General features: G+C 37.3%; 1 protein-coding gene across 2 annotated transcripts in view; it reads left to right on the forward strand.

The window, feature by feature from the left end:
• Positions 1–16638, forward strand: part of HDAC9 (histone deacetylase 9) — a 476309-nt gene that overhangs the window by 26579 nt on the left and 433092 nt on the right. For both annotated transcript variants that reach the window (XM_068674122.1, XM_068674124.1), the window contains exon 2: positions 6689–6804. In XM_068674122.1, coding sequence (XP_068530223.1) covers positions 6783–6804 — 22 coding nt within the window. In that variant the 5' untranslated portion in view covers positions 6689–6782. The remainder of the gene's footprint in view (positions 1–6688; positions 6805–16638) is intronic.

Consider the following 16638-nt stretch of genomic DNA (forward strand, 5'->3'; position numbering starts at 1 on the left):
CCATATTCTTATATTATATTTATAAAACAAATGTAAAAATGAAATAACAGAAGATACAACCATCAGTAACAAATTCCCTGTTTGATGTGATGCTTTTAAGGTCTTTGTGTTAAGAAATGGTGGTGTGAATTATAGACAAGGTTGACCCTAATTTTCTCCTTTTCCATACACCAGCTCACTTTCCCATCAAACTTTGAAGGTTCATATGAAGTTAGAAGGGTTGAATTTTGGTACTCTGCATTTGGTTTATGTGGGTGAATTTAGTGCTAGTTACTGTAATTTGTCTTCCAGTCTTTATATTGTTATGCAGTACTTTTTATGAGATCTATAGATCTATGAGATTATTTTTAATTTCTTATTTTCACTATGTATAGTAGGAATATTATTCAAAATTCTTTTTGTGCAAAATAAAACAAAACTGTCACTTGGAAGCAGTGTTCTTTTTTAACCATTACGTTATTCATGCCCTGTAGAGATCAGCTGGTTTTTTTTTGTTTTGTTTTGTTTTGTTTTTTCAGATTTTTTAAAATCATGTGTTTTGCTAAACTGCTCAATGGACAACAGGGTTTCTATTAATTCTCACAGCTGTTGTAGATGCTTAGTTTTTTAACACACAAGCTGTTGTGAGAAGAAGTGACTACTGTGCTTTTCTTGTGATCCTTGAGGTGAATGACCTACAGCATTTTGATCACAAATATGAGACAACAATTTTGGGAATAATTAATTGAAAGCTATTTTAAAACAGTGTATCCAGCAGAGAATCAATTAGATTACTAAGGAACCTGTCATGTTCAAAACCTAATGAAATGTAGCATTCCGTATTTTTATCTGCAAGGTTTTGCACAATGATTTTCTAAATCTCTTTACAAATAGACATGAGTGGGATAGAGAACCCTGCTGGAAGAGAAAGATCTGGAAGATGTCATTGGGAGGTAGTCTTGAAAACTATGTGCCTATGAAACTATTTCAAAAGTGTATGTGAAAAAATAATCTTGGGGAAGAAGGAAGTAGAAATATCTATTTTATCTGAATCCTGTTGCTTTGTTTTCAGTGTATTCTGTTTCAGAAACCCAGTTCCCAAAAGAATTTTGAAGTATAGGCATGAGATAGAAGAAAGGTAGTCAGTGAATATAGTCTTGGGATAGCACAGTGAAAGATGACAGTTTAAATGAATGGTATTAACTTGATATGCTTATTTCTGTTTGAAAACGTTGCATCTATTTATAGTCATAGGAAACGTAAGCTTTATGGTGGCCACTGGGCATGAAGATCAAAATTCTGTTCCATAGCATTCTTTTGTAGCAATTTCAAAGCTGCATCAGTCCTTGGAGTACACAAACTACCAAGTTAATTCCTTTTGAAGGAATAGGAGCAGGATCATTGTTCCTAGGTAAGTGCATCCAAGTCACATGCACATTACCTCCAGTGACACATATGAAGGTAGAAGTTAATTTGTTGTGTATTGGCTATGGCCAAGTTGTGGCATAAGGCACATAATTTAGTGATGGGACTCAGTAGGTTAAGTCAGTGGTTGGATTGATTTTGAAGGTGTTTTCCAACCTAGGTGATTCTATTTTGGCTACAAAAGTAAGAGATGAATTATCATCTAGTTAAAGTGGATTGCTTTAGGGAATGCGGATAATCTATACTGAATCCTGGAACCACTTGCTTATCTACATGATTTGACAGATCGGGAACTGTATGCTGTTTTTTTTTTTTTTTTTTTTTTTTTTTTTTTTGTGGGTAGAAGTATAAATGCATCTCCCATGGGCTGTAGTATCCCACATAGAATTTAAATCTACTGTGGCCAGCACTATTCTTTTTTTCCTTTGGTTCAGTGCTAACATTAAAAAGTATGTGGCACTGCAGTTCATGCTGTCTCATTTACAGTATGACATTCCCTCAGTAAAAGCAAAGAAATGAAGCATGTCAGCTTATCAGCAGAAGTGCATTTGAATAAGAGTGTCTGTTGTGGTATAATTCTGCACATGATGATGTTGAATTTTTCAGGGTTCTAAATGTGAGCTTTGTCATATGAACCTTGTATCATAGTTGCAAGGAGTTGTTAAAGCTGAACCTGAACAACAGCACTTGGCTTAATGAAAGCTTTGGATTTACAGGAACTACATGAAGAGTATTGGGCAGGATGCCAACATCACTTCATAAAATATAAGACTACTGATGTAGTTGAATTCACAAAATTCATTAGCAGAAATCTTTTTATGAGGATCCCAGCAATGCTTTATTATGTGGGAGTTATTCTCGGCAGGTTTAACCTCAATGAATATTTGGTGGTGCTGTCCGTGGTGGTGTTGGAAGGGAAAATTTCTGAACTTCCACATCATGGAATGGCAGAGTAGCTGAGGTTGGAAGGGACCTCTGGAGATATGTTGTTCAACAACATCCTCAAAGCTAGGTCAACTACAGCAAGCTGCTCCAGATGGTGTACAGTCAGGTTTGAAGATCTCCGAGGATGGAAACTCCACAAACAATTTGGGCAGCCTGTCACTGAGGTGTTTGGCCTCACTGAGAGTGGAAAACATGCTTCCTGATGTTCAGATGGAATTCCCCATACTTCAGGTTGTGCATGTTGCCTCTTGTTCTGTCACTGTGTGTCCCTGAGACGAACCTGTCTCTGTCTTTATGCTCACCTCATCAGGCATTTATACCCATTAATAAGCTCTCCCTGAGAGCTTCTCTTCTCCGCTCTAAACAGTCCCAGCTCTCAGCCTCTTCTCATGAGAGAGATGTTCCAGTGCCTTCAGTATCATCAGTGTTTCCTCACTCCAGTATTTCTGTGTGACTCTGGTCCTGGGGAGCCCAGAGCTGGACATCCATCTGGACAGCTCCAGAAACCATCTTGGCAGAGCTGACTAGAAGGGAAGGATCACTGCCCTTGGCCTGCTGGTGACACCACATAGTGCAGCTCAGGGTGTGGCTGGGCTTTGCTGCAAGAGCATGTTACTGGGCCCTGTTGAACTTCTCCCCAGGGCCCATCAGCTGGTTGGCCCCCAGTGTGTAGCAGTGTGTGTGGTTATTCCTCCCTGGGTTTTAGGACTTGGCAGTGAAATTCCCGTTGGCCCACTGTGGTGGGTTGCCCCCAGCTAGCAGTCACACTCCCACCCAGCTGCTCGCTTAGTCCCCAAAGCAGGATGGCAGAGAGGATAGGAAGAACAGGGACAAGAGAGCATGTAGGTCAAGATAAAGATAGGGAGGTCACTCTTCAACTATCATTGTGGGCAAAACAGACTCAGTTTGGACAAATTTATTGCCAGTTAATACAAATGTGTGAGTACTGACTAAGTATTGAGAAACAAGCACTACAACCCCCAAACATTTGCATGCTTAGGGAAAACACCTTTCCTTCCCCTTTCCCAGGCTTAACTTCACTCCCTGCGCCTCTTTGCCCACCCTTGTTATCACCACAAATTGCTCTCTGTCCCTTCAGGGAGGCGGTGAGGAGGGGGTGGCTGTGCTCAGGGTGCAGCAGCTTCTCTCTGCTCCTTTTCTCTCATTCTATTCTGGTGTGGGTTCTCCACAAGCTGCAGTTCCTTCAGCAGTGTTTGTTTCTCTGAGTCCTCCATGGGCTGCAGGGATTATCTGCTCTTCTACGGAGAACCTCCTACTCTGCTGGCCTTGGTGTTCCCCCTGTGTCTCACTGTTTTGCTGCCTCCCACCCCTTCTCTCTTTGGATGACAGTTTCTGCCCTTAAGTATGATTAAAGAGAGGCTCCACAAACTTCAGTGTGAGGCTTGGCTTTGGCCTGCACTGGAGCTGCTGCAGGTCTGGCTGGAGTAGCTGTGAGCAGTATGTGGCAGCCCTTTACCTTTCTCCCACAGACACCGCCCAAGTAGCCTGCCCCCTCATCCCTTTGAAGCTCATTGAAGTCCCTCTGAATGGCTGCACAAGCATCTGCTCTGTCAAACTTCCAGTTTTGAATAACTGGTAGGCTTGCTGAGTATATGATCTGAACCATCAGCCAGGTCCTTGGTGAAAAACTGCTGGCACCAGTATCTGTCCCTGGGGTACTCACTAGAGTGCTATCTAGCTGGACTTTGGGCTGCAGCTCACAGTCTGGCAGCTCAGCTGGTTTTCACCCCACCTCTCTGTCCACTTACCTATCTGTATTTCACTGATTTTTCTGTGAGGATGGTATGGGAGACAGAGTTGAAAGCCTTGCTGAAGTCAAAATAAACCACAGACACTGCTCTCACCTAATCTGTATTGTTATAAGGCTGGCCAAGCATGATTCTCTTTCGTAAATACATGTTGACTACTTCCCATTGCTGTCTTTTCCTTCAGGTATTTGGAAATAGTTTCTTTGATTATTTGCTCCCAGGAATTGAGGTGAGGCTGACTGGTCTTTAGTTCTCCATATTCTCCTCATTGCCCTTCCTGAAGACAGGAGTAATACTTGCTTTCTAACAGTCTTCATGAACCTTTCTTGATGGCAGTGACTTTTCAAGGTAATATGAGAGTGGGCTTGCAGTAGCATTAGCCACCTCCCTCAGCACTCATGGGAGTATCCATCTCATCAGCTTGCGTAGATTTGTCTATGTCTGCCTTGTTTAAGTCTTCCCTAACCTCATCTTTCTCCATCAGGAATAAATGCTCTTGCCCTAGAAAGGTATGGGAGACCTATAAAGCAGCTTTTTTTTTTTCTGTAGTTTTAGCAAAACTGGTATCCCTAATGCAGAGTTCAGGATGGGTGGCATTGTTGTATTGAGGGAGTGTGGAGCATCCACACTGACAGGAGCATGCTAGGCATGTCTACCGATATCTTGCTGTCTTGTAGAGGTATTGCAAAGTACATGCAGTTATTTTTATTGGGGGAAAAAGTGAAGATTTGTTAACGTGAAGTGAAAGTTTAGCTGCTTGAGAATCCTGTTTGAACTGACTGCTTAATCTCTGTTCATACTAGCTCAAAATATCTGATATTATCTGAATATCTGTGAGGGTCTAAGTGAATTAAAGTTAGAGTAGTTTTAGTTAGGGTGATCATTTTCATTAGAATGTTGTCAAAATGTGATGTTCAGACTTCTCTATTATGTTTAGTTTAAATCTCTACTGAAAACTCATTCTAAAGGCCACAGTTAAACATCAATATACACTTCCTGTGAGGTCTACTTTCTGTGAGGTACCACATAGTCAACAACTGAGGCTGGATACTGAATAAAATGGCTGTTGGGTTCATGGACAATGTTCTTCATTATCTGTGTAGCTGCTAAGTTAATAATGAGCTCTATGAAATTAAATAATCATCCTGGAACTCTGCTGGCCTAAATTATGCACTTGTACTCACTGACATTTCCTGGAGCTAGATGGGGGAGTAACTTGCCTGCCTCAGTCAGCGTAAAGATATGCACAAATAGAGGTTTTGGATTAGATTAACAGTGGAGTCTGTTCAGTTTAATAGTGGTTGCATCTGATGTTTCATGAAACTTGATGCACAAGGTAAGCAAAGAAAAAGACTCAGCATTTCCATGAAGTATCATGAATCTTAAGTTTTCCAGATGCTGTCTCCTGGAACATTGGATGTGTCCAAATAACATGACTGTTTGAACAGGCTACTTTAGTGGACGCGAAAACAGAAGTTATGTATCTAAATGTGTGATTTTTTCCCTTTCTCAAACGATAGTGATGCTATACTTAAATGATTAAAATTGGTTATATTATAATTATATTGTAAAATACAATATACAATCTAAAAATTTGGCTGAGCTCAGCTTGAAACTAAATGTGCAGTTGGTGGTTTAAAAAAGTGACAAAAGCTGCTAAGATATTCAGTACTAAGAATATCTTTGACTGCTTCAATGCTTCAGGAGCAGTGGCTGAATAGGGTAGTCACAGTCATCGTAATGCACTACACCCTTCTCCTCTCTGCCATTATGCTGCGTATATCATGCTTGAATGAAAATATATTTTAGTTTCCTGAAAGCCTCCTCTTTGCAGCTTTAAACTTTCAGCAGAAGGAAATATTAGAGGAACATTATTGCCTCTGCTTCTGCAGTGAACTGAGAATGCAGTAGGACTGTGAGAAGATTCAGAGAAATTGCAAAAAATTCCTTGCCCTACTCTTGAGCAGCCCACACTATTAGCAACTATCTTGGTGGTGTCAAGAGATGTCATTAGCTAGTAAGTGGGAGATCCATTCAACTATGCTAATTACTTCAACAAATTCTAAACTATATAAACATTGGAGATAAAGGAAGTAGTACATTTTCCAGAAAGACTTTTGAATACTGATCTGCTTCTGCACATTCACATTTCAAGGCTGACTGCAAATGTCTGCAGTAAAACTATGAATTGGCTGCTGCTTAGCTGCAAAGATGTGATCCCTCTTCTTCCTCAATCTTTCAAACTTTACAGGTTTTAAAATTTCCTGATCTTACTGAAAAAATAAACAACCAATTCAACCTTTACTTTCTTACATTTTTGTGTGACTGCAGATGAACTATAGTAGAAATTTGTATCTAGACTACCCTGAAGCTTGAAAAATACTAGCTTTAGTCTTATTTTCAGTGGTCCCTTGCTTTTGAATTTAGAGCAAAAATGTATATGAAAGAACATGTAGTTTTGAAAAATATTTCAGATGTTCTGTTTAAGTGTGGCTGACATAATTATTATCCCTTAAAATAGCATGTTGTTAACATATAGGTCAATTTTTTTTTTTCTTTATTTTATACAGATTCACTCCACTTCAGGCAAAACCTCAAAATCTGAACAACTTCTGCCGCAGTTTGACTTTACAGCGTTAACAAGTTATCATTCCATCAAGAGCAATGAGCTCCACAACACAACCAGGTCAGTTTGCTTCTTTATTTTTATATCTCACTCCTGCGGAACACTGTCCTGCATTAGGATGTGCAGAACTTTTGTGTTGATGGAATGGATTTGGCAAGTGACTGATATGCCAGCTGCACTTTATAAGACATCACTGTCCTATAAAACAAGATGAAGGCTGTTCATGCAGAAAAGGCTATTTTGGGGGGTACCGTATCTCAGATAAATTTTAAAGCTGGCATAATTCTACAGTGCTGTCTAAATATTTTTGTAAATGTTATTAATAAACTGAAAAATTGCCTCTGGATGTGAATAAGCATCTTAACATTTTTAATTCTTAATACTTGTGTTTAATCATTAAAGGATTATTTGCACAATTGCCTTCTTTAAAGAAAGAGTGCAGATGGTATTCTGTTTTCATTTCTAGCTCTAAAGCTGTATTTGCACACATTGGCCATTTTCTGTAGAGCTTCCTCATTTATAGATGCATAATTAACAATGGTTTCTGAATGATCTTTATCTCATGCTTGAAAAGTGAGTTACTGCAGGTGAACCTGCAGTAGATAGTGAACCATTATTATCTGTAGCCAATGCTCAAACTTCCAAAGAAGAATGTTGCATATGGAACATGCTTTGACTTAAGTCCTTTTGAGGAGTGAGAGTCCCCATCTCAAATCTGTGCAACGTCGCATATGGTTCGCACTTCATTCACCCACACTTCAAGTATCTATTTCTAGTACAGTTGGTAAAATAACCCTTTACAGGTGGCTTATTTTATGACTGCTTTGGTTTTGTTCAAACAGCTTATAAAAGCATTGGGGAAAACACTGTAATAGTAAGCTGTATTTATCTGCTACATGTCCTATCTCATAGAAATGTAATTTGTTGGGGTTTCTTGGAGAATTGTTGATTGTAGAGTTGAAAATTGGCAAATTGGCAGTAATTGCTCTTATGTTGAGTAAACAGCTGGGTTTTATACTAGGCCTCTTTTTCTTATAGTGCAGTGTGGTCCAGGCAGTGAATTATCCATAGAAAGCAGCATGGGGCATTCAGTAGAAAGGCATATCTTTATTTTTGATGTATCCCAGTGGTGGCTGATATGAAATAATTTTGAACTTTCCTAAATTTCCCAAATTCCAAGATACTCCAGTCGATTTAGCATCTTTTTAATGATTCTTTTCTTGCAGTAGATGGTCTGTGGAAACAATAGCCAGAAGTGAAATTGGCTTTCAGAAAAAGGAAGTAAATTTTCCAATATTCTCATCCCTTGAAGAAACATATTGCAAATATGTATTCCTGTCTGTTGTCATTTTAAATTAAATAAAGGAGAAACATTCGCTATAACCAAGTTACTTGTGTTTAGACAGCTCAGAAACATTGTTTTTAGCAGAGATTAGATGCCTAAATATCTTTAAATCTAGCCTTTAGGGGGTCTCTCTTCCTAGACTTTCAGTATCCAACATCCCTAACTGAGTTACATCAGCAATTTTGACATTGCTTTAGTGTGCATCATATTGAGTCTTATTTGTTTTAATTAATTAAGTGTGAAAACAGGTTAACTATTTTTGACACACAAAAGGATCTGTGGAAAATTAAGCCAGTGATTGACCTGAAAGGGGAAAAAAAAAACACAAAACAAAGCATGCTAATCTTGTGACACACACCAGAGGATAAGATTTTCCTAAATTTTATAGCTTTACAGATTGCTTAATGAGTCTACCACTTATGTTCCATTGGCCATACTTAAAGCATTCTCCTGCAGAATAGAAATATTCTGGAATAATTTCAGAATTAGTGATCATGGCTTTATCTCTCCTGCTGATGGAATGTGGTAGATTAAGAAATACCTGAAACACTGATCAACAGCATAAGCAACGTAGTGAGTTGCCAATTTTGAATAAAAAAATATTGCATGTTAGGTTAGCCCTTTCGAGTACATCAGATTTTAAAAAGAACTTGTTGGTAAGCTCGCACAGAATGTAATTGGAGTGAATTTGTATTGCTTTTACCTTTTACTACAAGTAGTGTTTTTATGCTTTCTTATTTTTATTTGTCCATGTATGTGAAACATACATGAATTGTATACGTCCATTCTAAATCATTTTTATAAGTTGATATTCTGTCTTTTTCTGACAGTTATTAGCTGCAAAAAAAAGTTAGTAGCAAATCTCTCTTATACATCTTAGTTTTTCTACAGTAATTAAGAGGTAGAATGGCATGTGAACATGGCAGACTATGCACTGCTCCTACAGGAACAAATCCGCACTTTGAATTATTAAGGGGCTATACACAAGCTAATAAGTAATGATTTTTCACATTAGATGGCTAAACCTCAAGCATGACATGGTACAGAAGTTCCCTTATAATGCAAAGCCACTTGGATGCCCACTGGGCATCCAATTATTATTTTATTTTAAAAATCCTAATTACTCCTTAGCTCATCTTCCCACTGCAAAATAACAATCTTCTGTCTTCTCACTGCAGTCCAGGAAGTGACAGCAGAGCTGTGAGCAGGATACAATAGCTCACAGAAAAATTAAAACTTCCATCCCCAAAGTCTGCTCTAAATAGTAGTGCACAAATAAGAGAATGGGCAATACACTGAACGTAAGAATATTAAGTACGTTTCATTAAGGGTGTACCAAGTATTGAATGTGTATTGATTGTTAGTGTTAGGTTAGAGGTTGGACTCGATGATCTTGAGGTCTCTTCCAACCTAGAAATTCTGTGATTCTGTGATTCTGTGATTACAGGTCCTTCTGAAAAACAGTGTGTCAACATATTATAGGTGGTATTTAAAAACACTTTTTCTGTTGTGCAGTATATGCTACATCTAAATACCAATCTGTGTGCCTTCAGTATAAGGCCAGTTAAACTGCTTCTAACATATTGTAAACATCAATACTTCAAGTCATGGCAGATTACAACAGAATGGTAGTTCTACTTTTTAATCTACAGTTTATCTAGCATGCATATAGATAGCTTATATATGTTCATATAAATATTGTTTACATGGAAGATATGTATACCTTTTTTTTTAAAAAAAAAAAAAAAGGGAGAGGCGAAACAGTAAAGCAGTGCTACTGTGACTGAATGTTATAGGTCAGTCAACTTCACAGATGGCCTGTTCTGGGACTGAAAAATTCTGAAATGCTATAGGAAGCTTCAAGAACTGTGTATTATACTAAATTTCTCTGCATTTTTACAACATGATCTGTAAGTCCTTGAGGCATTTCTATTACTAGAAGCTCTGTGCTGTGGTGCAGTAAGTACAGGAAATATTTATTGAGAATTGCTTTCCCTTGATACTTAAATTGTCAGAAAGACCATTGAAAGACCTGATGTGGCATATGCAAGCATTACACATTTTATTCAAATACTATCTGACAAACCCCTTTAGATAGGATTTGTTTGCAGTACCAGTGCACATAAGTACTTCCTTAGGTTGTATGATGATGCAATGAATAGGTCTCCTGTGTAGCAACATTGACTTGCAACAGCACTGTAACCTGTTAAATTGATCTAAACTCTTTGAACCTTAAGGGACCAGGCTCTTGCTAATCTGTAGAGCTATAAAGTAAATGCTGAATCCCAACAGGGGAAGGTACTGATGTTTGGTTGTTTGCTTTGCTTGTTATAAATTGTAAGATCATTAAGGAAATGTTTACATCCTGTTGCCATTGCATTTTCTGAACTGATCTGTGTGTATAAAAATCATTAGACAGACAAAGAAAATATTTATTTGTTTTTAAAGGGAATAGCTAACCTGTTGTTTTGAGACTTATTTTTCTTTAATACTAAATACTACCTGAGTGGTGAATTAATACTCATGGATGTATTTTGCAGTTATTTACTTCTGTCTAATGCTTTGAAATATCTTCCATTAACACCGTTGTGTGGCTGGGGCTTGTTTCTGTTATGTAAATACCAGTGTAGTTTCTAAGGAGTCTAACCCTTGCAAAGGTTGCTTAATTTCTGAATAGATCATTTAAAGTTGACTTCATATAGCACTTCTTACCCAGATTTTTAAAAAATAATAACTGCACCTATTAGAAAAGGTGGACTATAAATATTTATGTAAAGATAAAGATCATGGGGTATGAGAATCTTTTTTTTTTTTTTCTTTTTTTTTTTCCTGAGAAAGGGAATAAGTCCAGGGATTTCTGATTTTGTGCTTTGCTTTTCGCTGTGAAATTAAAAGCAATATTGGAATATTTAAATGAAATCTATTCCAGTAACAACAAAACCAGAAACCCTACAGTTGTTCATGGAATTACTTGGCATAAAATCATTTCTGTTGGGAACGAGAGGTAAGTAATATTAATAGAGGTGATGAAGAGTAATATTAATAGATGATGAAGAAAAGACCTAGAACTCTGCATTGTCCAGCAGTTTTCTAGTTACTGCAAACTATTGTTAAATAGGATGTGTGATGTTGTGGAAAGCTAACCATTAGTTGGAACAAGAGAGTTTTTCAGTGTCCCTGGGATCTTGCTGGTTTTCAAAAGCATATCAATGTAGGCTTGCTGTTAAAGATAGCATGTTCAAAATGTGTAAAACTTATTTGCAACTAAGATGAAATTACGTCTTTACTATATCTGTAATAATGGAGTTAAAATCAAAGTCTGACATATTATTGATGTTTAATATATTGGAAATGACTGTTCACACTTCTGCTCTTCAACAACGTTACTTATTTTTCCATGTCTTTAGCGTTTTGTAAGACCTGCTTGTTGCTGTAGTCAATCTGAAATTATTTTACTTTTCTTCACGAACTGAGTGGGGGAAGGAGGGGAAGAACAGAGAGAAGCTATGTACTGAATTCTGCCAGTTCCTGCTTTTGCATAACTTTTCTGACATTTTAATTTGAAGTTTCTTTAATAGGTGTTTGTTTCTTCCTCTGCAGAATTGACTCCCCCTATTTTCTTCTGCTTTTCTCTGCTTTTTCATAAGTCTTTTTCCTCATATTCTGTGGGATTTGCTGCTCCATCTGACTGCGTATAATTGTGAACTTGTGCAGAATTTGCTACTCCACCTGGCTGCATATACATCTATGGGGCCTGATGGGATTCATACCAGGGTATTCAAAGAGCTGGCTGATGACATTGTGAGACCTCTCTCAATTATGGTATTAGGAATCTGAGGAGGTCCCAGTTGACTGGAAGCTGGCAAACATTGTTCCGGTTTTCAAGAAGGGCAAGACAGAAGACCCTGGTTATTATAGGCCTATCAGTCTCACTTCAGTACCATGTAAAATGCTATTCTGGGAGTGGTTGAAAAACACCTGAAAGACAATACTGTCATTGGCCATGGCCAGCATGGGTTCATGAGGTGAAAGTCCTGTTTAATGAACTTAGTTTCCTTTTATGACAAGATCATCCCCCTATTTGACTAAGGAACGACAGTTGATGTAGTCTTTTTGAGTTTCAGCAAGGCTTTCAATATTGTTTTGCACAGCATCTCACCTCAAGTGCTGTGTGCAGTTTTGGGTGCCACAATATAAGAAGGACATAAAACCATTACAGAGTGCCCAAAGGAGGGTGACAAAGATGGTGAAGGGTGTGGAATGCAAGACATATGAGGAGTGTCTGAGGTCCCTTGGTTTGTTCAGCCCAGAGCAGAGCAGGCTGAGGGGAGGCCTCATGGCAGCCTGCAGCTCCCTCATGAGGGCAGTGTAAGGGGCAGGTGCTGAACTCTGCTCTCTGGGGACAGCGACAGGACCCGAGGGAATGGCATGGAGCTGGGACAGGGGAGGGTCAGGCTGGGTGGTAGGGAAAGGTTCTGCACTCAGAGGGTGGGAGAGGTACTGGGACAGGCTCCCCAGGGAAGCGGTTACAGCACCGAGCTGCTGGAGTTCAAGAAGAGTTTGGACAATGCTCTCAGACATATGGTTTGATTTTTGCATGCTCTTGTGTTGGACTCAGTGATCCTCGTGGATCCCTTCCAACAAAGAATATTTTGTGATTCTGTGATTTTATATTCTTGAAGACTACATACAAAAAACACTCCAAATTGGTATTTCCACTACTACATGAAACACAATGAAAATTTACACTCATGTCCACTAAGCATTTCTGAACCAGCTTGGATGCCATTGAACAGATGAAGAATATTTTGATGAGTGGTTGCGTATGTAGTTACTGTAAAATATATTTTGTCAGTCTTTTTACAAAAAGATTTAGGAGACCTTTGATTCAAAAAAAAAAGAAAAAAAAGTTAATGAAATAACAAGACAAACCTCTTCTTCATACAGAAAAGGGTATAAGTGTTTACATTCCACTGAAGCTGAGTACATAAATTTTTTTCTGGGCTCTGACTACAGGCATAAGGAATCAAATGCATATGCAGTCGAATGCATCCTTGTTTCTTTTTCTTTTTTTACAAAAAAAACACCACCAACAAACCATGTATATAAAGGCTGAGTTAAATGTATTTTAGGTGAATTCACCAGAATTCACTGAATATAGTCCGATAACTTTCAGGATTAATAGATATGTTATCTTTTAATTGATATGTTACCTACACTGTTGTGAAGTTATGCCACAAAAAAATGAGTGACAGAGTACTGCAGCTTTTTAATATATCAGAAAAGAATAAAAACTCAGCCTTACTGAAAAGCGTAAAAGAAGGATTCTTACACTACTGCATTCCCTATTTTTTTAACCTTTCAATGGAAATCACAACCCAGATGTGCAGCTCAGATGCTTTGAAATCTTCAGTCTCCTTACAGTTTCAAAACAGCTTTAGCCTGATATAAAATCTTACTTGTCCTCTTATGAAATCCAAAAGAAGTTGCTGCTTGTAGAATTGCTATGTCTTTCTATACTTTAATTTCCATATTAGTTTCAGCCTGATGTCCTTATCCAGATGCTTCCAGATAAAAATCTGAATAACTTATAAACTTGGGTGCAAACTTTTTTGGATCCAAAATGTGTTCTGTAGTTGGGAATCTATGCAGAAGACAACCAAATGAATAAATGTTCTGTATATGCATTAGATTAAAAAAAAAAAAAAAAAAAGTCTTGTTTACTATCTAGTTTCTACAGTTTGTAAATACATTGTGCTACTTCCTTGTTTCTCTCTTAGAAGTAATTTATGACATGTACTATTAAAAGTAATCACAATTGAAGTCACATGGTCCTGCTTTCATTTTTACATTTACACCTGTGCATGTCTGGGTCTTAAGAGGTCTGGGTTTTGTGTGCTAACTATTCATTTTTAAGTAAATGACAACAGAAGTTTTGTGGACACTATATTGTAGTTGCTGCTTTCTGCAAATTAAGTTTAGCTACACATCTGGCGAGTTTTTTATATAACCTTGTTGTGTATGTATCATTCTTTATGATATAATATGCCATTAGCATGATATATGTGCACAGATGTTAGTGTATGCATACATCATAAATTCCAGTCTCTTCAAATGGACAATAAGTTTGAAAATTAAAATTGTATTGCCTTTTCTTTTCAGGAATTGGTTGTTAATATTGGCCAACAAGTGTTTTTCTCTGGGATTTTGTCTTTCAAAATAAATGTTTTTTTCAGTCTGTGCAGCCAAAGCACAGACCTTACTTTTTGAGCAGTAGCACTTTAACAGCTAAATAATCTCTCTGGGAATAAAACTTGAAAGTTTTTTAATAAGTTTTTAACTTTTAATTTCAATATGGTTTCTAAAGCTTGTAAAGATTTCAGATTTTTTTTTTTTGTTACACATTTGAACTTCTCACTTTTAAGTATATAATTTATTCTTAGTGCTCACTTAGACACAACATACACACCTCTAGAAATAGTGTTCAAATTTATTTTCCACTGAAATATTCTGTAAAACGTTCTCCATGTCTCAGTTTTTACTTCTTTCTGATGGATGTATCTTCAGTGTATGTAATCTGGGACTTTGCAGGTTTTTGCTAAGTATCAGGGTACAGCTGTTATGGGTAAGGATCTGGTCCCACATGGGCAGGGGGCAAACTGTACAATGGGACAGTTCCAGAGTAAAAGAATTACTCTAAGTGAAATCATTTATTCCTAGTGGTGTCTTTTCAATAGATTTGGCCTGCTGTGGTGATGTTCACTGCGTAAAGGTGTTTGAAGTGTGGAAGAGGCAATAAATACTTCTATGTCAGCTGGGGAGGTTACTTTTTTTTTTTTTTCTCTCAGGGTAATGAAAAAAATTGTACTTCAATACTCAAATATTGAAAATCAGATGCTAATTCTAAACAGACAAATAGGTAACTTACAATAATATTATTACAATTGTCTAAACAGGTTTTTAAATGTTCTAAAACAGATCTCAGAATTCTATAAAATAAATCTAGGAATATATTTTGCTTTAAATACACATACATATACTTAAAGGTAATTATATATATATTTTTGAGTGACGTTAGGAAAGGCAATTCAGAAGATTGCATTGTATAGAGAATGAAAATATGGTATTGTAACTAATGTCAGCTAACATGGTTCTGAGGAAAAAAAATCAAACAAATGGTTAATGTTTTTTGGTGGTAGAAAGCTTGCTTGATATAAGATAATTGTTGAGGAATATAATTAGACTTCTGTGGTAAGTGACAATCTGTTTAAAATAACACTATCCAAAATCATTACAGCATTAAATGAAATAAAGACTGGCTAACAGATTTCAGAAAGCATTGTGCATGGGGAAAATTGTAATTCCCTGGAGGTTTTCCGAGGAGATTTCTGTAGGAATTTATTATTATTTTAACATTATTCAATATTTTTATCAATTATCTAGAGAAAAAAAATCTGGTAAAGCTAAAATTATATTGCAATAAACTTGCTTATATAAGGTTTTATAACCCTATTTGATAAAGTAGTTTCTTTTCAAAAAATACAGATTATCATCAAATGAAAGAAGCAAAGAATATAGCACTTAAGAGCAGAATCATCAAATAGTCATTAGAAGCCTTGTGAGACTGTTGCCAACTCTAGATCAGGTTAGTCACAGTGTTGGCAAAATGAGTGATGAAAACCTCAAGGGCTGGAGATGTGCAGAGCTTCCCTAGGTATTTTGATCCAGTACCATGCTGTCTTCCTGGGAAGAAGCCTGAGCCTCCAAGTTAGAATTTGTGGCCATTGAGCCTTTTACTGTCATCTAACGCTAGTGAGAAAAACGTGACTCTGTGATGTTCATCTCCCCTCATGTAGTTCCAGGCTGCTCTTCTTCATCTTCTCACCAAACTAAACAAGGTTTGCTTCCTCAGCTTCTTCTCATAGGTCCCTGACGTGATAGTCCTCCACTATCAATGTTTCACTGTCTGTCTGTACAGATGGATGCTTTGTTATGACTTGTTAGTCATGATAAACACCCCAAATCACAAAACATGAAGCTCCTACGCTGGTAGCCAATGACGCATGTGGACTTTGTTATGACATGAGAGCCGAATGTGAAGACTAATGCTTTTGCGTCTGGTGTTGGGGAGGGAGTGGAAAGAAGCTTTGGATTAAACAGCAGTGAATATGTCTTAGTTTTCTTTTCAACACAAAGAAGAGATGTGGTTAAGGTCAAGCTAAACTTTTCCTTCAGCCTCCCTTTAGACTAAGTGCACAAAGCTATTCTTAGAGTACTGGTTCTAATTCTGATAGGAACACTTAAAAAGGGCTTTCAAAAAGATTTTTCAAAATAATACTGGGTCTGGAAAACATACGTTATTGAAAGAAGCCACAGGAATTCAGTCTGTCTTCTCTTCTGAATGTTGAGAGACTGCGATATAAAAAAATATATATAGAAGTACTTATGTGCAAAAGATTTCTGGTACATAAGATGTTTAATCTTACAGAGGAAGGTTTAATGAGATCTCGGGGCTGGAAGATGAAGCTAGACAAATTCAGTTTAGAAAT

Source organism: Anas acuta, chromosome 2, assembly GCF_963932015.1.
Source record: "Anas acuta chromosome 2, bAnaAcu1.1, whole genome shotgun sequence".
NCBI lineage: Eukaryota > Metazoa > Chordata > Aves > Anseriformes > Anatidae > Anas > Anas acuta.